General features: G+C 52.4%; 1 protein-coding gene across 1 annotated transcript in view; it reads right to left on the bottom strand.

Annotated features, from left to right (window-relative positions):
- Positions 1-26224, bottom strand: part of CCT2 (chaperonin containing TCP1 subunit 2) — a 44064-nt gene that overhangs the window by 12368 nt on the left and 5472 nt on the right. The window contains exons 3-9 of the mRNA XM_032957947.2: positions 20626-20691; positions 16378-16495; positions 12681-12757; positions 10039-10151; positions 9080-9282; positions 8354-8454; positions 4942-5069 (exon numbers count right to left, since the gene is read on the bottom strand). Of these exons, the coding sequence (XP_032813838.1) occupies positions 4942-5069; positions 8354-8454; positions 9080-9282; positions 10039-10151; positions 12681-12757; positions 16378-16495; positions 20626-20691 (806 nt within the window). The remainder of the gene's footprint in view (positions 1-4941; positions 5070-8353; positions 8455-9079; positions 9283-10038; positions 10152-12680; positions 12758-16377; positions 16496-20625; positions 20692-26224) is intronic.

The following is a 26224-nucleotide window of genomic DNA, read 5'->3' as shown; positions in this document are numbered from 1 at the left end:
GCTAATCGGAGGTGCGGTCTTGGCATTTTACGACGACATAAAACAGCAGATTCCTCTCAGTCCTCCGAGTACCGGAGGATCATGACCCTGACCAGCTGCCACCTCTCGCAGTCTCGTGACGACACAATCCGCCCGGCACCGGCTCCATCTCTGCGGCGGACGGGCCCCCTTCCTTTGGCCGCGGCTCCACGTTCAATATCGACCGCCGGCCATCACCGTTAGCCCTTCTCCATGACGCACCTCACCCTCGAACAAACTTGCGTTCGCCAAAGGCTCGATACGACGCCAATGACGCGCGCCGTTGCTTTTCTTCCCGCCTCTCCGCCGCAATTCCCGCGCGGACCGGAGTTGCGATTTGTGAGCGGGACGTGGGTGGGGGAGGGTCGGGGGGGGGGGGTCAGGTTGGGGGGCGCTACCATCGGCACACGTGGAGCTAGGCGTAAGCGAAGCACTGTTGCTCCGACGATCCTTCGTCCAAAACAGGCCGTCCCCGCTTCACATCCCGTTCACATGCTCCCAACGTGGCACAACGGCCTTCTAGGGCGAGGCCCGGGAGCGGCTCCGCACGACAATCTCGGGAAAGCCGTGCAGCCTCAAATCGTCCACGAAGCCAAGCGAACTGATAAAACCCGACCGCAAGGTCATAACCATCGTCGTTGTCGTCATCTCTGGTCATTAACTTGCGGGCACGTCGGCGGTAAAACACCACGTGCCGTCTGCGTCACTCTACTCTATTTTCTTTTTATTACTAGGTAAGGCCCACTGGGCTACATAGCTCTTTTTTCAGAAGCAACCTTGCCACAAACGATGGCTCAATCAAGTGGCTCGTCATCACGTGGAAATGTTACAGCGGCCAAATACTCTCGACATGTGTTTCTAAATGTAGAGGGGAAAACCGGAGGACCCGGAGAAAGAAAAATCCAGACGACCACGGGCAGAGAAAGAGAGACATGCAAACTCCAAATATGCAGCAGGCGTTAAGGGTGTGAATTGAACGCACGACCTCCTGTATGCCAGGCGAAGTAGTTAACATCTCGCCACCGTGGCGCCCTCACAGTGAACGTTAGGGATCACGTGACGTCATTCGCAAGAGCGGGGGGGGGGGGGAAGCCACAGGTCGCGTGCCAACTGCCAGCCAATACTAAACCTGTTTTAGTTTGCTATGTAACATCACTTTTTTCAGAAGCGACCTGCCCACAGATGAGAGCTCTCACGGAGCTCCCTCTGAGAAGAGGCCCCTTCCACCAGCAGTGGTGTGAGCAAGCGATTGCAGGGCTGCGCCTTTACCGTTCGCGGCATTGGTCAATGAGCACGCGATTAAAATAAAAAAATCCATGAAACGCAAAATACAAATATATACGTAATAGGCGACATTGTGGGCAACGGTCCTATTTTATATTTGCGTGCTATGGAGCAAGCGTGCTGTGAAGAAGGGCCATTTCCCAAAACGTCACCGATTGGACATTCTTTCCGTTGACGGCAACAGTGTTCCTGAAGAAATGCGTCGAGTTTGAATTTTTGTGCCGAGTGCCGGCAACGTGCATCCATCCGCACTCGTTCTGCACATTGACTACGCGTGCATCCGCTCTTCCACATCCAACGCGCCACCTCGCACCCGCCCCACGCTAGTTTCCATATTTCAATCAGGATGCCCCCAACGGGATTGGCTGCGGAAGGAAGTGAGTGGATGGGCGGGCGGCAGGGAATAATTTTTAAATAATCTACATCACGTCGCGCCTCCGCGCCTTAAGAGGCTCGCGCTGGACGCTGGGGTTGCTGGAGCGGAAAATGAAAGAGCCTCCAACCCCCTCCTCCTCCTCGTCCCACTGGCACCGTGGGACACTGTACGCGAGCGCCGGCCTTGCACGCTGCACAGGGCCGGCTCGGCAAGCGTCCGCATTGCATTTGGGCGAGTTGCGATTTATGAACGCGCAGCGACCGGGTTCTGACGTTTTGTGGTTTTGGGTGTTCGGCACGCTCACGGGTGCAGTCACGCGGTGACTCGGGAGAGAGGGGGACGACGCGTGGATTAGAGAACACGCGCAGGCTCGTGACACCATCCCCTAACTGGTCATTAAGAACGGTGAAGGGGGCTTGGGATTAGGCGGGACGCGTCACGGCCACGAGGGACGATGCAACGACGACGGTCGGGACCGATAACGGAGCGGCGGCCAAGGAACGGAACGCGTCCGAGGGGACGCCCACCGCGGAGGAGACGGAGAGGTGAAAATCAGTTTGCGTGCAGGTGCTGGGCGGACGATTAAATCGCGGGATTTCGACAGTTGGCGGCGGAAATGGGGAGGCCTGCACATCCAACAGTGGACTGATCGTGGCCGACGATCTTCGATACGATGGGCCCACACGGCATCACCGCGGGACGTTGCTCTGGTATCACTCATTACCCATCGGCCGTGATCTATCCACTGCTGGATGAAGGTCTCCCCCGCCCACCCCCGCCCCCCCGGGCCAACTCTCAATCCACCTCGGCCGCTGCTGCGCACGAGCTGGTGCCGTTATTATTGTAAGAGCTTTGGGGGGGGGCAAACGAGACGATGGGCGGGCATTACAGAGTGGAGCAGTGCAAGGGAAGAAGCAGAAAGAGAAGTGAGGTGACCTGCATTGTGGTGAGTGATTGGGTGGATGAATGGGTGGGTGGGTGGATGAGTGGGTGGATGGATGAGTGGGTGAATGAGTGGGTGGATGGATGGATGGGTGAAGAATGAGTGGGTGGGTGAATGAGCAGGTGAATGGGTGGGTGAGTGTTTGAGAGTGTTGTTGCAAGGTGCAGTGTTGTGGTGGTTGAACAGAGTGTGGTGGCTGAGACGGAACTGTTGGTCTGGTTGAGGCCCGGGTTCTCAACGTGGTTTAAACAGTAGCCACGGCGGGAGGGAAGTGCGAGCGGACTGACTTACACGCGTGGAATTTTATATATATATAAAATCACGGGATATGCAACCGGTCAATTAATTCTCCGCAGCACGATATTATACCCATTCGGGCTTCTTAATAATGTAACTGATTTATCACCTTCATCGTCGGCTCCGAACATTTATAGTGCGCGCAAAAATACTCACGGCGGTGATTCAAAGGCATAAACCAGAGAGAGAGCATGATGCAGAGAAACTTAAAGCGTTCCAGTCTTCACGATGACGACCTACATTTAAGCCGCGCAGCGTATGTGATACAAGACGCACAATGCAACGGCTCCGCTAATTTGGCAAACACAGTGCAGTGTTTCCTGCACAGCATAATAATAAAAACGCCCGTTACACACCGAGGAGAGACTTGTTAACTTTAAAGGCTCATTCCCAATGGTCCGTTCCCTTCACCACACTCGGTCCCAATTCAGTTCCAGATCTATTTCAAGATCGCACTTCACTGCTGTGAAGATCCTCCGTGGACTTGCAAGTGCCTCCCTCTCCTCCCCTCTTTATGTCACTCTAGTCCCCTCCTACATCTCCCTATTCATCTCTACTCCCCTCCATCCAACTCTCCTCCCTCTCCCCTCTCATCTTACTCACAGACAGAGCGAGAGAAAACTATCCAGGGGTGCGGGAAAACAGACGAGCGGTAAGGGCAGCTAGAATGGACACCAGCAATCGCCAAAGGTCTGCGGTCCTACATTGGGGATGTTTGGCCAACTCAACGAACTAATGAGTGTTTATACACCCGAGACGCGACGCACGAGTACCCGGAAACCCACCCCCACCCCCCCCCCCCCCGATGTATAACGGAACCCACTCAGAACCGTGCTGATGGAATGCATTGACTCAGCGTTTCAATGCCTTATTTATGGGAGCTCTCTTATCTCTCTCGCACGCGCGTGTGTGCGTGCACACACACGGAACATTTGCACGTGTGAGTTTTCCCGTGAGCAGCGCGTGCGTTAGGTGTCGCGGGTGCCGGAGGAAGAGAAACGGCCCTGTAGCTTGCACGGCTAAGTCAATGCGTGTAGAGCAGTACACTATGCTTATTTGCCCAGGAAAGCCACACTGAGTGGGAGATTCTTCTTTCAGGTGTGCGCCCAGATGTAGAGCCGTTTAGAATCTATCAAACTTCGCATCAATTCATCCGGTACTTGCACACTTCTGACACATCCAAGTGGATTATTGAATCTATCTGAAGGAGTGCGCTGGCTGTTGGAAGCCACTGCACCACCGCTCTACCCAAATCCGAATTTCACTTAAATAAATCGATAACATGACACTCACTGCTCGAGTGCTGGCTCCAGGCAGCCGGTCAGTGATAACACGAGAGAGTGGAACAGCCAAGAGTGCATTATATTAGCTGAAGGGCACGATCCATATTCCCACACGGGGGTTGTGCAAGGGGATTAATTAACGGGCGAGTGATACAAAAAGTAAAGACGAATAACAAGAATGCAGACGGACGGAGACGCAACAGACGGACAGACACTGACAAAGGGACGGACAGGTGGTCAACGGACAGTAGGATGAACAGACAGACAGATCGAACGCATTATCACTTTCAACCTCCGTTGCAAAGTGTAAAAAAAAAAAAATGTGATTAGTAATTTGTGGTGCGAGGGATGCAGGCTGGGAATCGCATCGAGACGCATGGAGAGGAACACGCGGATTGGAGAGGGCACCCGGCTTGATGACATCACCCCAACTGTTAAAAGCGAGAGCGGGGCTTGGGCGGGAGGCGTCGCGACGGGAAGGGACGATGCACGAAGGGGGCAAGGATAGCTACGCGACGGAATGCCAGAAAAGGAACGGAGCGCGTCAGGGAGAACGTCTCCTGGGAGATGGAGGGACGAGGATCAGCTCGTGCACCTGTGCTTGGGGGATTGCTGCATCGCTGCATCACGGGAGGCGACGGTGGTTTGCGGGCAGGAGGGGGAGGGGCGGGGGCTTAATCCAGCAGTTGATTTGATCACGGCCGACAGCGACGACACACGATGGCAGTAAGCGGCCTCGCCTGTTGATGAAGCAGTTGATGCCGTGCTTGAGAATCCGCTCCACCTTGTCCTTCATCTTGTCCTTCTCCGCCAGCTCGATCTCCGCCACCTTGGCGTTGGAGTCCACCCGCACACGCGACCCGAAAATCTGTGGGGGGGGGGGGCGCAAACGCAAGACGGAGAGAGAGGGGGTGTGGGTGAGGGGGGGGGGGCGGTAGGGGGCGGTAGGGGGCGGCGCTCGCTTGGGCCAAGCCCCGCGACGCAGGCAGATGGCCTGGTCCCGACAGCAGGACGGCTCCAACTCGCAATCCACCGGGAGGGATCACAAAGCCAGATTTCGTCTATGTCCATCTGTTCGTATGTCTATGTCCGTATCTGTCTATGTCCATCTTGATAACTCATTTCTTTAGAAATTCTTTGTGCGTTCAGTTTGTTGTCCTTCCCCCCCCCCCGCCCGTACCTCCGATTAGCACGGTTGGCTATGTACGCTGCGAAATAAGTTCAATAAACATACATAAGAGTTCATCATACATCTGTCCATCTGTTTGTTTGTCCATCGGCCTGCCCATGGTCTGGTCTGGCTGTCTGTCCATTTTCACTCTACCTCCCTGGCCTACGTGCTGTGAAGAGGGCTCATTGCCCACGTCACCTATTATATATATTTCTTTATTCTCAAGGCCACAGCGTTATTGACGAACGTCTGTAAAACACGCAGGCTTTCGCGACCAATTTGATCCATAATAAAGGTTTATTGGTTCTGTTGGGTTGGATCACGTGAATATAAATGTGTCGGTTACCCGCCACAGCCAATCAATCAATAAGGTGTGTCACGTAAACAAAGCGAGCCAATTAGTTACTACCCCCAGCACACACCGGTTGTGTGCCGGAGAGTAAACCCACAACATTTTACAACTCGGGTACGACGTTTCGTCGGTAAATTACAACCAGCACCATCAGGCGACAGCCTCGCCTGATGATGCCTCTCCATCTGCCGGCCTTGAGTGGCGGCCGCTGATGATGCCGAGCGCTTCGATTTTACGGCAGCCTTTGTTTCACGGTAGCCGTTTGCGATTGGACGAAGTCCGTCACGTGTGGCTTATTTCTACCATAAAATCTCACTCAAGTGCTTCCTGAACGCATTTAATTCGATGAAATACAGGCTGATCCGTTTACAGATGCCCCACTACGATAACAGGGATAGCACATTACAGTTTAAATTGTTGGATTTAAAAGCCTCGATATGACTCCCACCAATCTCAACGCACTGAAATTAAACCTTTCAACGCTCTCTCCTCCATAAGAAAAACGAGGCCATCCCTTGCACAACATGCAACGGCTGTTCCTAAGAAATTGAAAGTGTGTCATCAGAATCAGTGAGGTATCTATAAATGAATCATGCTTTTGTTTTTATCATGCTGAGATTATATCATTTGACCTCCTTTGGCAGTACCAAAATAATAATAATAGGGTTTTCCCCCTTTTTTCTGGCAAGAAAACTGAAACCTTTTTTCAAGGATTCATGTCTGCGTTGACCACAATACTTGCAGTCAAAATGCAAACAGAGTATGTTTTTTTGTTTGCATTGTGACTGCAGGTATTGTGGTTAATGCAGACATGAATCCTCGTAAAAAGGTTTCAGTTTTGTTGCCAGAAAAAAGGGGAAAAACCCTATTATTATTATTATTTTTACGCTGAGATTAGCTTTCCCACAAAGGACGCAAAACGCTTTCATAGCCAGCCTGTGCTGTCCTACGAACCAATTCTTAACCGAGCGTACTGTCACTTATTAGAACAAAAATCTAATTAATTGGGAGACAAGTAATTACCAGATGAATAAGGAACATAATCTATTTTTTGACCTAAAACTTGCATTCCACTAATTGACAGTGCTCACGCCCGACTCTCTGCGAGTAAGCGCCCATTTAAGGCCCTTCATCCTATAATTACAGACAAAAGGCTCAGTGGTCTCCGTACAATGCGGGCGACACACACCGCCACCGCTCCCAATGCGTCGCTGAGTATTAACTGCATTAACGATTAAACGAGCATTGAACGAATCGGTCAGAACACGGTCGCCGGGGCGGCGAGATCAGCTGTTTCCGTTTCATAGCGCCGCTTAATATAATAACGGCGGCCGTGCTTCAACAGCGGGGAGATTAGCATTCGACGTGCGAGTGGCTTGTCAACAGCTGTGTGGTGTTCAAAAAAGCCGGCAAGACGGGCCATTCAGAGAGAGAGAGCCCAAATTCTGGGGTTTGTTTCTGTTACTTACTCAACAGAGTTGCTGAGCAAAAGCCCAAATCAGGAAAGGGCCAGCAACAAACAGCACCATCAACGTTGCCATAGACAAGATTGTAACGCGTTTCCGAATTTGAGAAAGGTTGCTGTTTGTTGTTGTTCTTATGGGTTTGGGGAGGGAAGAAGAGAGACGATGATGGTGGTGGTGGGAGGAGGAAATTCCACAGTGGAGCAGTGTGAGAGAAGCAGAGAAGCGTTGCGGCGAGCGAGTCAGTGGGCGAGCGAGTGGATGGGTGATTTTATGTTGCGGGTGAGTGGGCGAGTGTGTTGTTGTGGCCTACAGTGTGGTGGTTTGAACAGTGTGGTTGAGATGAAACAGTCCGGTTGACAGTTGAACACAAGATAAATGTGCAGAAAAACACATGCACGGACGGATTTACCGAGATCCCTAGGATTACAAAAACTCAAAACGCAATAAAAATTCTATAGGAGACCCAAAAGACTTACACACAGACCCCCAAAGGCATCAACAGAATAAAATCCGGCTCATTTCCCGATGACGCTTGACGTAGTTTCAAGCGACGCATTGCTTTTAATCATGGGACCTCCTTTGCCAGTACCAAAATATGAGAATAGGTTTTCCCCTTTTTTCTGGCAATAAAGAAAGCTGTCTCTGGTGTGGACCAATCAGTTTCAGTATGTTTTTTGTTTGCATTCTGACCACAAGTATTGTGGTCAGAATGCAAACATGATTCCTCGTTAAAAGGTTTCAGTTTGGTGTTGTAACATCTTAACATCTGTTTTGTTGCCAGGAAAAAAGGGGAAAACCCATTCTCACGCGTCGCTTCCAATTGCGGAATTAATTTTGAGAATAACCTGTCGAGCCGAAACAGCAACGACGGGTCGCGTCGCCGTCACGGCGCCTGTACGCCGCGTGACACTTTCGTTTGCACGGCCGCGTCGGGTGGCGGAGGTCTCTTTTCACGACGCGAGTTTGCCCGTGTGACGAACCGTCAATCACGAATCGTAGCGTCCGCTGCGACAACGTCGGCGCTCAAGTCAACCGCGCGCGGTGTGGGGGGGGGAGGAGGGGGGACGCAGTGGGGGAACGCCGCTGGCCTCGCGCAAAATTCACGGCTGCGCTCTTCCAAATCTCAGGGCGGAAGTCGGCAGACGGCGGGAGAGAGCGCTCACCTTGATTTTGTCGGCGTCCATGGATGTGTTGGCGATGAGGATCTTGGCGTTCTCGATCCTCTTCGGCTGGTTCACGCCGATTTTCTTGTCCAACAGGAAGCCTGAAAGAGCAGCGGGGCGGCGGGATCACCACACGTGGCTTTGGGCAACGCTACGGACCAGAGAGCAGGCCGCGCGGCCCGGAGGTCAGAGACGCTGAGCCGGCACCGCAGAGATGCTGGGTGTGAACATCGGGTTTAGAGCCGCTTGTGATTAAACAAAGTTACCTGGCGATGCTGCTGCTGCTGCTGCGTTGGTAGTGGTGCACAATCGTCAAAAATACAACTCAACACGTCCGTAAAATAACACTTTGTGTGTGTGTGGCCTGGAAAATAGGCCAGTGTTCGTCTCTGCAAAGCCCACGGGGCCACTGGCGGCCCCTGGTGGCCTTTAGTGCGGCCCCTGACGTGCGGCCCACCGACAACACACAAATGGGGAAACGCCCCTTGAAGGCGGCGCGGCGGCCCTCACACCGGCGATGTCTTATCGGCGAGAGTGGCCCCACTCTCGAATAAAATTAGTGAAGAAAACCGGCAACAGTGTGACGACGCGGAGCAAATGGCCCTTGATTACGTCAAATAGAAAGGCCCAAGAGGCGAGAGCGGATGCGACGACTGACGTACGTACGGAGAACTCCTTTCGCGTAGCCAAACCGTGCTAATCGGAGGCGCCGGGCGCAGCCCGTACCTTCGTCGAGGTACGAGTCGAGGAGGGTGCCGCCCAGCTTCTTGATGACGTGGATGGCCTCCAGCGTGCCCTTGCCGCGCAGGCGAAGCACGGCCTCCACGGCGAGCTTGGCAAAGTGGTCCTTGTGGTGCGTGAGCAGCTTGGAGGAGAGGGTCGTGCGCGAGATGTTCAGCAGGTCCACGTGGAACTTCTCCTTGTCGTGCCTGCCAGACGGGGCGCCGAGGGAGGCCAGGGGTCAAGAGGTCGCCGTGGCCAAAGATCGACGGCTTCCGTCGTCGTGATTATTTGGCGCGGTCGTTCTCCTCGCGCGGCGGTTACCGCGGACGGGTGGCCCTAACCGCTGTGCCACCACTCCACCTGGACAGTACGAGCTGCTCGCTCATGGCCTGTGTTACATACGATCGCAACGATTACCCTCGTTTCACTTCAACGTTTCTCAAACCAAGCTGACGTCACATTGTAAGTACGTCATTGGATATTGACGTGCGCTTATGCGGCGTTATATTTTCCTCCTCACGGCAAATTGCTTTTGGCCCGACTTCTATATGCTTCACTGCTGTACTTTTCCTTTTGTCATCGTCAGCCTAGCAGCAAGTGGGGACCACCCCACCACCCTCCTCTATCCTTCGCGCACGTTTGAGCGCCAGTTTTCAACGTCTCCCCCCCCACCCCCCGCAACGGCGGTTTTCCTTTCGAGCCGACCTCTATTCCGGTTGTTACTTTGCTCCGATCTCTGTCAACAACAGCAGCAGCAGCAGCAGCAACAAGAAGCTTTTCTTGAATTCCGACTGCCTCTTTGTCATTTCGGTGATCCAGGTCACCCGAGCAACGGACGTTCCATCCTGGCTTCGGGCGTCGCATTGGTAGTTCTCACCCCCCCCTGCCCCCCGGTCACGATAGGAAAAAAAAACCCAAGGAACCACACAGAGAGAGATCGCCCCCGTGCGCCGACAGCTCACCCGTGGTCCACTGCCGCCAGCTCCAGGGCTTTCCCAGCTGCCGCGGTCGACTTTCTCCACCCGGTGATGATCGTCTGCGGGTGAATCTTCTTGGCGATGAGGATTTCCGCCTCCTGAGCAAGCAAAAGCAGAAAAAAGACAAGAGGACGGTGGGCGAATCGAGCGTCGCTCCCCCCTCGCGGGTTTTTCTCCAGGAACTCCTCTGCCACGTGCACGGACACTCGCTGACCTACAGATATAGGACCACAGAGCTTGGGCGATTGTTGGGGCACCGGCTCTGGCCGCCCCCCCCCACCTCCTCCCGTGCAATGCAGTAATATTTTGAGACGTCTAAAGACGACTCCCCGCGGGTGGAGCGAAACGTCGGACATCGTGCCCAAGGGTGGGCGTACGGGACAACCGGGAAAGCACATCGGAGGGAAACGCAAGAATGTAAGACCGCCCAAATCGTTCCAAGGTCGCCCTCTCCACCAGTGAAAGCGCATCACGACGTCCCGCACCTTACACACACAGGACCCGCAGCATCGCCCCCCCCCCCACCACCCCCACACCTTCCCTTATCGCCAATTATCCCAGCCCGCTCGAGAGGCGAGAAAGCGCTCAAACTGGAGGCGCGCCGATGCCGGCACGTGCGTGAACAGTCCTCCACGAAGAAACATTTTAATAAATCCTTTCGCCCCCCTACACCGCCGCTCGCCCCCAGAACAAAGCAGAGCGTGCCCCTGGGTGCTCAGCGGTTTACGCAACGGGCAACAAAAATAGCGTGCCAAGTCTGAGAGAGCTCGCGATTAAAGTGCCACTGGCGGGCGGCCTTGGCAATTACACCGTCAACCGTGGGCACAGAGGCTGGGAAGGCTTCCCTTCCGTTCGTCTCGACCGTAGCCGAGGAACGCGGCGAACGCGCCATGTCGGGCGCGCATCTGTGATCTTGCGCGAGGGCGTGTCGCGGTCCGTCCGCGTGCGCTCGTTTTGTTTTGGGTCGCTGCTTTTGTTTGGCGACGACCATTGCCGGCTTACAAACGGGAATTCAGGCTGTGACGATGTTTCATTTGGTCGCGAGAGGACATAGAGACCGACCGATTTTGGCAGCGCCGCACAGATCAAATAACCGGCCCTACCCCATCCCACCCAGCGGCGCCACCGCTTGGTTTGTGCCTCACCCTATCTGGAACACTCGAGGCCATGCAACTGTTGTCACCAGCAACGCATTATGTATAACCGTGAGAGACTTCGGCAGACTTGGCATAAAAACTGGGATGGGGCGAGACGAGATTTCCACCGGGCCAATCAACGGCAGCGTCCAGATAGTACCGCGCCTCTCAAGATGCTGCGCTTAGGTTGCTCTGCGAGTCTATGGGTCTCTGTACGAGTCTATGGGTCTCTGTGCGAGTCTACGGATCTCTGTGATTAGTCTATGGGTATCGGTGCGAGTCTATGGGTCTCTGTGCGAGTCTATGGATCTCTGTGATTAGTCGATGGGTTTTTCTGCGAGTCTATGGGTCTCTGTGCGAGTCTACGGATCTCTGTGATTAGTCATCGGGTGTCGGTGAGAGTCTATGGGTTTTTCTACGAGTCAATGGGTCTCTGTGCGAGTCTACGGATCTCTGTGATTAGTCTATGGGTGTCGGTGAGAGTCTATGGGTTTTTCTGCGAGTCTATGGGTCTCTGTGCGAGTCTATGGGTCTCTGTGCGAGTCTATGGGTCTCTGTGCGAGTCTACGGATCTCTGTGATTAGTCTATGGGTTTTTCTGCGAGTCTATGGGTCTCTGAGCGAGTCTACGGATCTCTGTGAATAGTCTATGGGTGTCGGTGCGAGCCTATGGGTTTTTCTGCGAGTCTATGGGTCTCAATGCGAGTCGATGGATCTTCATGCCAGTCAATGGGTATCTATGCGAACCTAATGGTTCTCTCTCTGCGAGTCGATGGGTCTCTCTCTGCGAGTGTATGGGTCTCTCGATGTCTAAGCTTCCACAACACAACAATGTGTATGTAAATGCGGTTGCATCTCAAGACGCCGTAGAGAAACGGTGGGCACGTTCATTCCTCAGCGACAGTTGAGCCACAGAGTTCGCAAATATTGACCCGCAACATTTGCGCGGTGTTGGCGATTTCGCCGTCAGCCGGCTACTTTTAAGAAGAGACGCGCGAACACGCGCACAAAAACACAGAGACCCACATTGTGCGTTGCACCACAAGTTGTTACGATGAATAATAATGGGTCACGAGACCTTGCACTTCTGTGTACGAATTACCATGCAATTACACTCAACGCAAGATTCATTTCGTACACAAATGTCAACTGGTTATTGCAAGCGTTTGTGCGTACGCGCGCACGCTTATGTGCATCTATGGGTGGGTGGTAGCGGCTGTGTAGCGGTTAGCGCGCTGCGCTATGAACCCGGCGACCTGGGTTCGATTCCTGCTCAAAGTGAAATGGTCCTGGGCCTTCCCTAGGTCGACCAAGGCTTAAATGAGTACCTGGTGTGGTAAGTAAACATAAGCACTGACAGGACCCTCCTGAAAAAAAGAGCCTTGAGACTCGGTATGGCTCTCCTGGTTAAACAAGCGTAAGAATATGAACTATTATTCATTTAATTAGAATCACTGGATCACCGTCACTGTGACATCGCCGGTGCTCTTACCCTCAGCAGCTCAGCGGCCAGCACAGTCACGGAGGTGGTTCCATCCCCAACCTCGTCATCTTGCACCTTGGACATATCTAAACAAACACGCACACACACAGAGGCAGACACACACACAGACAAGCACACAGAGGGACAGGCACGTAAATATACGCAACAATAGGCTTAGCATCTCGGGAGACACGCGTTTCTCCGGTCCATGCCGCCGTCCACTGGTCACACGGTCAACCTGAGCAACCAGCGGTTCCCCGTTAGCGACCAGCGGAACGCGATGCCCAGAGTTTTTGGGCCGGGGCATTCTCGTGTGCTCACTGCGCCAACTCACTTTCCCCCGCCCAATACCCATGAGCCTCCCCGTTTCTTCTGCGTCTCGAGGCAGTCGCCGTGGGGACAGCACTGCGCGCACGCAGTGCTGTCCCCACGTCCGTCAGCAAAGCCGCGCGCAGAGCGAATTCAAACCGCAAAACGCAGGGCGAATGTCGGGTAGTAACAGGATGGCCGCGCGCACTCCTGCGAAATCTCACAAACGGAACCCAGCGTATAGAGCGAGGGAAACTCGCATTGCCTTCAGTCCCCATGTGTAGTGCCCGTGTCGTCTGTACAAGTGCGTCCCTCTCTCTTTCACACCCGCTCGAAGGCGCTCTCGCGGTCTCGCGCGTACCGCCCGCATTGTTTACCCCCTGAGCCTCATATTCGCTCTGCTTCGCTCGTTACCAAACGTTCGCCGAGAGGCGTTTAAGCGCAAAAAAACCCCTCCTCCGCCCCCCTCCCCCCCCCCGCAACACAGCCCCGTTCAAATTCTCGACGAGCGAGAACGTAGCCCCTGCTGGCGCACAGCGCCGGGCGCGCGCGTCGCCAGCGTAAAGAATCGGTCGCAATCAATGAATCGTCACCCCACTTGCACTCCGCCGCCTTCCCCCGGCATCAAAGAGTAAACCGGCTAGGAAGGCAATGGGAACGAAGGACTATTTGCCACTTAATGCCATTAATCCAACTCGTGGAGACAAAACCGGAAAAAAAAAAGCCGGCGTGATTTACACGCAAGGAGCAGCCAGCCTATCAGCTCACGGACCAATCACTCCGACGCGGAGGGGCGATATTTACAGGGCAATCCGCACGACAACAGGCAATGTCGGAGCCTTCCACAAAATGGGTTGGCAAGCGGGGCAGCTCTCTCGCGCAAGGGAGACCGCGACTCGATAGCCCGAGGATGAACGTCACGTCGACGGTCGGTACGCAACCCTCGCTGGGCGCCCCCCGCAGACGACGTCATCGGCGCCCCCAATTTATTAGCGGCCCGACATCAACCAAAACGGTTACGAAACGCCGAGCGGGGCTCAGGCAGGGGACGAGTCACGGCCACGAGGGACGGACGACGGACAAGAATGGCAACGGAGCGGCGGACGGTTGGGGAGGGGATGGGGCGGCGGCAGATGGAACCGCGTTCTATGGGGTTCACGCCCGCCGAGGAGACGGAGCGATGGCGAGATCGGCTCGTCGTGCGAGCGGGTGCTGCGTGGCCTGCCGCATCGCGGGTACGGCGGTGGGTTAGGGCAGGAGGCCTTAATGCAGCAGTGGTTCTCGATGATGATGATGATGATGAAAAACGGTGAACGCGCTGCCACGAATAAAAAAAATTGGTTTTGTCGCCCAGGGGGCGAAATCCCGAGAAAGCAAACAGCGGCCGCCGTGCATTAACCCTTTCACCATTCCGATGACGTACGTGTACGTCGGCGCGAGTCATCGCAACGGAATCTGAAAGAATATATATCGGTACCGAGGCTCCGACGAGGCCATGCTGGGAGGGCGTGGCACAGTTTGGCGCCAGCTATCGTGGAGTGTGGCAGTCACGTCGCTGCGGTTGAGTACAACGTCTTTGAAAAACAACGACGCTACGCGTCTCTAAAAAAATTCAAAGCCGAGCCCCGCGTTCCGAGATTCAGCAGTGAACGGGACCACACTCTGCAAACTTGCAGACGTAACGGGAAAGGGTTAATAAGACCGCCAAGGGTGGGAGAGTGGCGAGTGTGTGCGCGTAGCCCAATAGGGTTTTTATTATTATATATGTCCAAGTCTTAATGGTATGCAAATGAGCTGTGCAGAATTGTGCTGGTAAGTCAGGATATGCGGCAAACTTAATCTCAGTGCAGAATACACGCAATACACAGGCTGTACCCTTTTGCCAGTTTAATAGGAGCGCAGGCCAACTGGCTTACGGTTTGGCATTCAGCACGCAACCGAATTAATTTTGCTGCTCCGACGTTTCAAGTCCTGAGTGAGTTACTTCACAAAAATAAACACGAGAGACAGCGTGAACGAAAACACGACTATTTCTGGCGTCGTTAGCCACGCCTGGGGGTTGGGGGGAGGTTGCGGATCGGAGATCGGAGTGCCGGTGCCAGAACCGCAAACAGCCTCGGTTTCGAATTCGAGTTTCAGCCGCTGCCTGCGATTCCAAGAAAATATTTGGCGATGCTGCGCTGGAACTCGTCAGCAACACCGGCTTAAAAAAAAATTGGAAAATCTATAAATAAATATATAATAAATCGGGTGACATTTCTGACCTCTCTCGATATATGAGTGCTATGAAGAAGAGCCATTACCCACATTTGTCACCTATCATGTATTTTCTCTCTCTTCCGAGGCTGTTACTGATGAATGTGTTGGATTTTTTTGCGATTAAACAGGCCTCCTTTAAGTGCAACGAGTGAGCTGATGGTCTCAGCCATTATCCACATTGTCACCTATCATGTATCTTCTCTCTCTTGTAAGGCCGTGTTATTGATGAGCGTGTGTTGTTGTGTTTTTTTTGCGATGAAACAGGCCTCCTTTGAGTGCAACGAGTGAGTTGACGGTCTCAGCCCGGGGTCACCAGCGATTGTGGTCTCCCATCATCAAGATTGTAACGACCAATCACAGACTGTTAATACGCCACGCGGCGATGCTTTAAAGTCGAGTCCGTCTCCGCCGCCTGCAACTGGCAGTGCGCAACTGCTCTCAACCGACAGCAGAGAGATCCAAATGCAGTCGTACCTCGGTATACGACCGCTTTGGAATACGTCGAATTTGGTACGCGTCGTGTTTTGACGAGACGAAAAAAATGTCTTGGGATACGACGTCTTGCTTGGGATACGACGCGCTTGCTAGAGCCTGTATGGGTCGGGACGAGTCACCGCGTACCCGCGTAGACCCCCTTCACGACTGAAACTAAGCGCCGCTAGATCTCGTTCAGTGCGCAACCCTCTTGAATTTTCACGTTGTGTTTTCATTTGTCATTTTAACGTGAATTCTCCTCCTCCTCAACCTTCCTCAACACCATCCTCGTAGGCCATCAACTCCTCTCAGCACGGTAAAGTGACGTTAAATTTCATTTTTATTTCAATTTATTTTAATTTATTTATGCATTAAGTTTAATTTACGTATGCATTTCAGTAATAAGTAGTAGCTAAATGATTTTTTCATACAACCCCATTAATGTATAATATGCCATATAAAATATCATTTATTATACCCTGGAACGGATTATTTCCTTTCTCTTTATTTTTTTATGGGAAAAAATTCGTTTCCGGTATTCGTCATTTCCGGTATAAGTCCTCCTACCTTCTGGAGCGAATTAACGACGTATACCGAGGAAACCACTGCATAGGCAGTTGAAAGCGTTGTCATCATCGTTGTCGTCTTTCTGGGGCACACTCACCCACGAGGATCTTGGCGGCCGGGTTGTCCACCCCGATGGACTTGAGGATGGTGGCGCCGTCGTTGGTGACCGTCACTATTGCCTCCCCCGAGCTGGACGAGCCCAGGAGGATCTTGTCCTACGGGGGAGCCGCAGAAAACGCAGGCGAGCGAGCACGCTCCGTTTAACAATCAACAATAGGCATTATTATTATTATTATTATGCGCATTTGGCATTCGTGCCGTCATTCCTACCACGCTAAGGCTTGGTTTCGCGGCGACATTACGCAGTGGTTTCACAGCAGGCCGGCGATGTCGCTGTGTGGACTCCAAATTGATTACTTTTTTTTAAATTCGGCAAAATTCGGAGCACGACGCCGGCACACAATGGCCCACTCTTTGCGAACGACGTCGTCCACGGGATCTGTAACTTCTAGATTTGAAGCTTTCGTGACTGCAAGGATCCATACTCTTTGGTTCTATTCGGAAAAGTCACGTAGGTAAAAAATAAAACAATAAAAAATCACGACGTTTCGGCCACAACACAAGTGGCCTTCATCAGGTGAAGGGACCGGACTGTCTAGAGGACAGCGTTGGAGTGAAAACAGCCAAGCCCAGGTCGCGTCCGTTAAGCTGTGTGGGAGGAAACAAAGGCGCCTTGACAAAGGAATTAGCATAAAAATGAGCATGATGTACGTAGGAGGTACATGATGGACCATGATGGACCAGACGTGGGGGGGGACCATGATGGACCAGGCGCGGGGGGAGGGGAGTTTACATAATGTTGGTGTGAAGGGAAATAAGCAGCTGTGAAAGTTTGGGATACCACTACTTAAAAAAAAAGTAGTGGTGTCCCAAACTTTCACAACTGCTTATTTCACTTCACACTAACATTATATAAACTCCCCTCACCCCGCGCCTGGTCCATCATGGTCCATCATGTACCTCCTACGTACATCATGCTCATTTTTATGCTAATTCCTTTGTCAAAGCGCCTTTGTTTCCTCCCACACAGCTTAAAGGACGCGACCTGGGCTTGGCTGTTTTCACTCCAACGCTGTCCTCTGGACAGTCCGGTCCCATCACCTGATGAAGGCCACTTGTGTTGTGGCCGAAACGTCGTGATTTTTTTAGATTTTTTACTGTTTTATTTTTTACCTACGTGACTTTACCGAATAGAACCAAACGATCTGTAACGTCCGCTCTGAAGCAGAGGGTGGGAGGTGGGTAACGTTGTGAAGGTTAAAACGCCCGCAGCGATTTCTGCACCGCGTGGGCGAGCGGCACGCGACGACCAGTCTGCGTCACCGCCACCATTTATTTACAAGCCGCGCGGCTCGGCGATCCCACAACGTGAAACGCACCCCTTTGTGACGACGCGTCGACGGGCCGGCTGGAGGAGCGGACAATGTGGCCTGGGTAGCGGTGAGCGGCGCAGGTGTGAGGTGGGGGGAGGAGGGTGGGGGCACAAGGCCCCTGGTGGTCAAACCAAAAGGTCGAGGGGACCACTGTGTGGTCCACCACCCCCCACCGACGCAGCAGCGTTAGCACCGGTATTTATCAAAATGACTCGCCGCCTCAAGGTAATGGTGTTGGGTTGTTTTTTTTTTACCGCCTGCCACAAAAAAATCGCAAGGCGGGTGTCAAAATTTTGAGGGCCAATTACTCAGGAGACCCAAGAAACCCTTCCGTTGACGCTGCTTGCACACATACAATTAGGGTGTCGCTATTATTTTGTAAAAACACTTTGTTCCCAAGACCTGTCTGGAGGGAAACAACTTAAACCGAGTCTTGAGACTCAGCGAGACTTGCCCGTGTAAAACAAAGGATTTACGATAATTTAAAGTTTTTAAAATGACACTTCGCAGGGATATAGTTAGAGCGTCAGTTTCCCTGCTCAAACGATCAATGCAGCGGCGCTCATCCCCACCGACGTTCACGAACCGGTGGTGGAAATTCCACGTTCGCATGGGCAGGGGACAGCTTCTCCGAAGAAAAGCCACTGTCCGTCCATGTCCCACAAAGTGGCTCTCATTTGATTATCCTTGAGAGGCACGATAATGATAATGTTGACGACAACTCCCCAACTGGGATTTGAACTTGCGACCCTCCGACTGAGAGTGGAGTGGTCGAATCGAAGTACCACCCGACTGAATATTCACACCACACATTAAGTCGTACTGGAGTATAACACACGCTTCAGATAAATTTAAACTACAAACTATTTTTTACTCTACCAGGTAAGGCCCATTGAGCTATAGCGCGCTTTCTCAGAGGCGACTTATGCCACAAACGGTAGCTCAGCAAAGTGGCTTATCACGTGGAAATTGATAGCAGCCAAAAACTCGAAGCGCGCGTTGATTCCAAATGTCGAGGACCCGGAGAAAAATCCACGTGACCACGGGGAAAACATGCAAACTTATACAGCAAATATACAGCAGGCTTCAGGGTCGGGTTCGAACCCACGACCTCCTGAAGAACAGATACCCGAGACCGAATCGCCCCGAGTGCGTCGGGCGCCATCGGATCTCAGAAGCTCAGCGGGTATGAGCCTGCGCAGAGCTTGGATTGGCGAGCACCGCACGTAAAACAATAGCCGCTGCAGCAGGCTGCCACGCTGTGGGTCAGCGAAGCAAAACGCATTGTTACGCCGCACTATGCTGCCGCAAAGGCTACGGTCCGCGCGCCTCCACCGACCCGCACTGCCCAGCGCGGCGTGAGGGAGGCCCCTCATTCAGCAGCGGCGGAGCGGACCGAGAAGACGGCCCCGCACGCGAGCGAGCGAGCATGCCCTGCGGCAGTCTCCGGCACGGCAGAACGACGTGGGCAGGAAGGCGGCGGGGGGGGGGGGGGGGGGGCGTATTCGTTTCTCAAGTGCCGCGTGTCCCCGCGTAGCCTGTCACGAATAAATACACGGTGCATTCGCTCGTTCTGACGAAACGATCAACGCACGGGGAATTAATGCCGCGCGTTTTAATGCGGGGGTTTATTTCCGATGAGTTAATTGCGCCCTGTAACGTGTTCGCGGCGAGCTCGTGATTAGCGGTGTCAAACGCGGAGTATCAACGGAGCAGGAAAAACCTAATCGTTTTCCTCCCACGTCCATCAACTTAGACGGGACCCTCCTACCCACCGCCTCCACCACCGTCGCACTGTCTCTCGCAACCGCCACTTCCACGTCTCCTCTACCGCCTGAGATCCTCGCCCACGGCTTCATCGCTTCGCATCTCCTACTCCTGCAGCTCCCTCCTCAAGCCTTCCCCAAATCCCTCACCGCCTTCAACGATAATACCTCCCGCGATAATAACCGTAATGATGGAGAGTTACTTCTGAAAGGGTGCCCTTTACGCTGTTGCGTTTAGTGGCTTGCAACTCATCTGTAACGGGGGTTTTTTTTTTTACATACCGCATAGCATACTCGTTTTGAATGATGGCACAGGGGATCTTTAACGTCCGCAGACGGCACCACGTACGGTCGTACTTTTAAGAGACACCGCAGTATTATCCAGGGCAGCCTGCCGGATTCAAACCGCACCCCTCTACTCGGCTACATCACACACCCCCCCCCAAACGATTGTCAAGGTGAGCCAGATTTCTGCCAAGGTTGCGAGACTCAGGAGGGCCTTCATCCAGCAGTGGACTGATCATGGCTGTTGTTGATAATGATGATGATAATTGGTACTGGTCAATACTAGCATGGTCAGATGAGTAACTTATCGATCACTTAAAACACGATGACCATGCTATGCCAATTTAGCTCCATCATCTGCAGTGATTGTTAATCAGCGAAGACTTTAAACGTTATCGATTAGCAAGTGGCCTAAACTGTGTTTAGAATCTGGCCCGGTGGCTCAAGAGGTCAGGGGGTCACGCAGCACTGAGCTGGCACCACCGAGATCCTGGGCCCACAATTCGTTTTTCACTTACCGCGGCTAAATTCCAGCTCCGACAATCAACGACGCACGATTGACCGTCGTGTAACGAAGTATGTTACTCTCGGCAGCGCAAGTAAGGTGGGGGAAGTGATGCCCCCGACTGTGCGCGGACCAGAAGTCAACTTGACGGGATCTCAAGAGTAGCCCTGTGACGTCCGCCTCCGCGGGCCGTTCTCCAACGCGACGAAGGACTGCAACGGCTCTTCCAAGAGATCCTAACGGAATTCTTCGCTGTCGTGACGTCGCGGCCGGCAGCGCAAAATGCGATAATAATAATAATAATAACACTGATAACTGGGGGAATTGGACAACAAAGTGTAGTTTGGGCGACTCACCATGCCCTTGGGGCCCAGGGTGCTTTTGACCAAGTCTCCAATGTAGATGGCGCCGATGAAGGACGACTGGCAGAGGGAGGGAAGTGGGAAAAACACGAGAGTAAACATCCATGGTATCAGTGAACACAACAATGCAGCCGAATAGACAACAACCGCCATCCACTACCAAGTGACGTGAAACGACCTTCCAACCACTCGGATACACTGGATGCTGTGGAAAGGCTTCCATAATAAAAAAAACCCACAAGACTAGCTTGTTGCCGCATTCAAACGCCTACGCTGAAGGACCCTGTTGTAATAAGATCTGGGGGATTGCACCGAGAGCCAGACCCAAGCACCGGGCGTGTGTGCAGAGGATGTGTGCGACCGTGGTCATTATTTTACGGGTGCACCTTACAAATTGTGCATGCCAGGGACCGGGAACGCACACCCCGCTGTGTAAACAGGGCCACAAACCATTGGGGCATAAACTGGAATGCAGGTGGCTCACCGCCACACACACACACACACAGTGAGCTGCGCAGGTCCGAGAGCTTTGAAGCACTCTGTGCCTGTCGCTCGTTACGATGGGAGTTGACGTCAAAATCGGTGAGGCGATGTACCGCACGCAGCGTACCGCGCCTCCGGGTGGAGGGATATTTTCGGCCAACCGAGTTGTGAGCAACTCAGCTGCGGCTTCAACTCGTAATGCATCTCACTCAAATGAGCATCGAAGCGGTTGCTCGCTTTATGTTTACAGCCCTGAGCCACTGGTATAAATACCGCATTCCTATGCCAGGGGCAAGTCTATCCATCGGGCAACCACTGTTGGATTCTCCACGAGGTGCTGCCCGTTGGCGCCTGTCATTTTACCGACCACAGAGGGATTCATGGGGCTGAGGCAACCCCGCAAACCAGGAGTTGAACTCGCAACCATCGGCTATGAGGCACGATGGGGCCGGTGGTCGAGACTAAAGCTGTATGGCAGCCGGAAGGAGGGAAAACGCCCTGAGATGACGTCCAGTGCGGAGATGGAGCAACGAAAGCAGCCGGTGTGGAGGAGCTAGATGGATTGTTGCATCGTGCGACCAAGAGTAATGGCAACAATTTCATATTTTTTTAAATATATATTAAGTGTTTTTTTTTACCAATGAAGGCCCACTGAGCTGAAAAAAGCTATTTTTTTCAGAAGCGGCCTGGCCACCACAAACGATAGCCAAATGGAGTCGTTTATCATCACGTGCAAATGTATAGCAGCCAAGTACTCTAAACGCACGACGTTGATTCTAAACGTGGAGGAGAAAAACCGGAGGAGCCAGAGAATAATCCACACGACCACGGGGAGAACATGCAAACTCCTAATACACAGGGCGTCAGGGTCGGGGATCAGAACCCACCACCCTCCTGTGTACCAGGTGCGGGAGTTGCATCTCGTCACCGCGGCGCCTAGATCCAACAGAGGATGGAGACGGTGGCGAGATGATTTTGGCCCACGCTTGGCCAACACGCCAGTCAGCGCAACATCGTCTTGCGCGCACGACCATTTCATTGGGGCAGGAGTGACAAGAGGGCCGCCAGCCACAACAATCAGGCCGCCAATTGCTTCACAATCTCCTCTCGGTCTACTTTCCAGCAGTAGGACATGGCACATGCAAATGCGTACACACAGACAAATTAAATAAACCAACTCAGTGCACTTTGAGGACCACCCCAAGTTTAATCACAGGGTCTCAGTGGTGCCAGCTCGGTGCTCTCCCTTCTAAGCCAGATGGCCACCTCCATCGGATCGTTTAAACATTTATCTTTATTGTATAACACGTTGGCATGACTGTGCTAACATGGCGAGATCAAGTGTCCACCCGAATCCCTTGCGAGAGCGGTGTGAGGGATTCCGAAAGGCCCGAGGAAGCGGATACCACAGGGCTACCCCTGATATTCCTATTTCAAGTGAGCTCTGGTCCACTCAAGCAGAGGGGCACCACTTTCCCACTCGCCCTAGGAGAGTAACGTTCGTCAAAAGACAATCAAAGTGGCATATTACTTTGCACAGCTGGAATTCATCCAAGCAGAACGCAAAATCAACTTTAAAATGCGACCATAATTTTTTTTTGCACAGTAATCGGTGACAGGGCTGAGACCGTCAACTCACCGCACCTGAGAACCCGGTTCAAATCGCAAGCAGTGGCTGAAACCCGGGTTCGAACCCAGGATCTCAGCGGCGACGGCTCAGCGCCTCTGGCCTCTTGGCAAACGTAACGAGAACTGATTCTCGCCGCATGCAACACTCGCCAAAAACCGCTAGAAACGCACGGACGGACGGACGGACGGACAATTCGCCACGCTTCAATCAGTGGCCGCAACAGGCAATTACCGTAATCGGCTTCCAATCTGTTACTCGGCGGAATAATGAGGCGGCTCGCGCAATCAGCCAACATCGAAGAAAAAGCGCGGTGATTTACAGCCTCGATAATTTCACGCGTTTTAAAATTCGACGGACTCGTTGGCGGCGGCTTATGCAAGAGCTCGACGCTCGGGCAAACAATTTTTTGACGTTTTCAAAACGAAAAGCTCCAAAGCCTTAATGCATTTGCTCCATCTGTTTAGTCACGGGGAGTTCGGCGAGGGGGGATTAACGCTTGAAAAGAATTATTATTATTTCAACGTTTCACATGCACGGCATTCGCTCGCTCTCGTCATGAGAGAACGACTCGGAGGCGCGAGCAACCACTGGCAAGCAGGAAGGCAGCAGTAGTCACGTGATGGGTGGGAGTGCCAACAACTGGCCAAGCTCTGCAAGTCCTCTATATATGAAGGTGTTACAGGAGAGGGAGGAAGAGGCGACACATTTGGGCCTCATCGCTGCTGCACAGAGCGGCGTCCGTTTTTCCACAGGGGGCGGCGGCGGCGAGAGGTTCCAAGTGGGAGTGGCCACACAGAGGTCACGTGATTTACAGGAGGCTTCGGGTGATTTAGATCATGAAAGAACATACCAACGCGCTTAAAGAGGAGAGTGTTCAATTCAGGTAATGCTTTTAGATAATCATAATAATTGTAAATCACATTTATAAAGCACCTCCATCCAAAGGACTCGAGGTGTTCAACATCACAAAACAAAATTTGGTCGGAAACATGACAAACAACAATGGGACGAACAATGGGACAAAATGAGAAGATTTCACACACAGAGAGAGAGAAAAGCATGGATCAAAAAACAATTGGGCATCAAGAGACTTCGCAGTTAATCGAGTGAACACAAGCTGGCTTGGGCGGTACACGTCGTTGCTGGAGGGCGTTGACGACCAGTGGAGTAGAAGGGTTACTGGAGTGGCAGGCACAGGAAGGAAGAAAGGGCACAGGCCCGAGAGGGCTACCACAACCGTGCACGCTGGCGCAGCAAGGCCAGTTCACGTGAGGGTCGTGCTCATTCCCTTCTGCTGCTCCCCAGAGGCATCAAAGTGCTGTTGACCTCCTATCCTTCGTCTAGTCCGGGCTCAAGGCCACCTTTCCCCTTCTCCTCTGCCCTTCACGCACGTCCGACTGTTTATGCTGCAGGCGGCATTTGGTTTAGACGCTCGTGCACCAAGACGCAATGGCGTAAGGGAACGGAACCAAACCGAGGTTCACGGTTCCAAACTGGTTCAATAACGAATGAATATTGAGCATCACAAGCTTGGACTTTAGAAAGGGCTGCAAAACCCGTAAACCAAAGCCGTCCACAGTCGCCAACACTTCATTCAGTGGGAGGAGGTCGCTCCTTCTCAGCTTCTGCTCCCGCTGTCTGGAATTCCCCCTCTCGCTTGAACTCCTCCGCGAGGTTCAGACTCCGCTGCTACCATTATTCAAGTTCAGCCTAAGGACCCCATTTGTTTCCGCGGGCACAGCAGCGCCGAACAACAATGTTTAACCCTGTGACGCGTCTGGACCATGCGCTTGCATTTAGACGTCCATATAAATATAAATTGTAATGCATTAGAAAGTATATGTCAGGAATGCTGGGCAATGTCTATTGCTGCTGTATTGCTTATCGCGTTTTATTATTACATGCGCTTGTGCATGCATGAATACAAACACGATTTAAGCAATAGAACCCGGAAAATAAACATCGCTCAGCATATCCTCCACCAACAATTTTAACACAGCTTTATTGATTCACACGAAGGAAGCGCTGAAGTTTCACCCCTTGAAGAAAAGAGTTGAGTGTTCAATGCGGAGAGAAAATGTGTTATTTTTAGGTCAGCGAAATCGGCAGGAGAAACATTATTACATGAATCCTTTGTTAATTGCACTCTCGCCGATGATGTATAATACGATTTTCCATCCATATTTAATAGTCAATTTTTGGTGTGAACCGAAGCGTTTCCCCCACGGTAATGGATAAAGTAGTCATCACAACAGTCGTTAAGTTATACTTGAAGTACAGTACAAAATCTATGTACTGTACTTTAGTGTTTAAAACGTCTCTCTCTATAGGCGCCCACAAAGAGCAATCTTCCGACTTTTTACTCCATCTCCCTTGGTGTGTGTCTCCTTTTGTGTGAGTGTCTCCCTTTGTGTGTGATTATCTCCCTTTGTGTGAGAGTCTCCCTTTGTGTGTGTGTCTCCCTTTGTATGTGTGTCTCCCTTTGTGTGATTATCTCCCTTTGTGTGTGTGTCTCCCTTTGTGTGTGTGTCTCCCTTTGTGTGTGTGTGTCTCCTTTTGTGTGTGTCTCCCTTTGTGTGTCTCCCTTTGTGTGTGTCTCCCTTTGTGTGTGTCTCCCTTTGTGTGTGTGTCTCCTTTTGTGTGTGTGTCTCCCTTTGTGTGTGTCTCTCCCTTTGTGTGCGTCTCTCCCTTTGTGTGCGTCTCCCTTTGTGTGTGTCTCTCCCTTTGTGTGTCTCCCTTTGTGTGTGGATCTCCCTTTGTGTGTGTGTCTCCCTTTGTGTGTGGATCTCCCTTTGTGTGTGTCTCCCTTTGTGTGATTATCTCCCTTTGTGTGTCTCCCTTTGTGTGATTATCTCCCTTTCTGTGTGGGTCTCCCTTTGCGTGTGTCTCCCTTTGTGTGTGTCTCCCTTTGTGTGTCTCCTTTTGTGTGAGCGTCTCCCTTTGTGTGAGTGTCTCCCTTTGTGTGAGCGTCTCCCTTTGTGTGTGTCTCCCTTTTGTGTCTCCCTTTGTGTGTGTGTCTCCCTTTGAGCGTCTCCCTTTGTGTGTGTGTCTCCCTTTGTGTGTGTGTCTCCCTTTGTGTGTGTCTCCCTTTGTGTGTGGATCTCCCTTTGTGTGAGAGTCTCCCTTTGTGTGTGTCTCTCCCTTTGTGTGTGTCTCTCCCTTTGTGTGAGCGTCTCCCTTTGTGTGTGCGTCTCCCGTTGCCTTTCCGACTCCACCTCACACAGAGAAAGACGTGTTTGATGTTGCAAATAAGCAATAAACATTGCTTATTTGCAATAAACATTGCTTATTTGCAAGCAAATGGGGGAGAAAACAGCAACACGAAGAGCTCCCCAGGTGTAGCCTCGACCGTACCCTGCAATCGAGGACACACGGGAGGCATTTAGCTCGCCAATTTGGAGCTAATATGCAAATTTGACCCGGTTCAGAACGGTTCTCTCTCAAACGGTTCAACCAGAATCGAAACCTTCGAAACCCACT

The sequence above is a fragment of the Petromyzon marinus genome, chromosome 21 (assembly GCF_048934315.1).
Source record: "Petromyzon marinus isolate PM22_M1 ecotype Great Lakes invasive population chromosome 21, UKy_Petmar_22M1.pri1.0, whole genome shotgun sequence".
Lineage (NCBI taxonomy): Eukaryota > Metazoa > Chordata > Hyperoartia > Petromyzontiformes > Petromyzontidae > Petromyzon > Petromyzon marinus.
The sequence above is the reverse complement of the archived record's forward strand: the minus strand, read 5'-3'. Positions and strand labels throughout refer to the sequence as shown.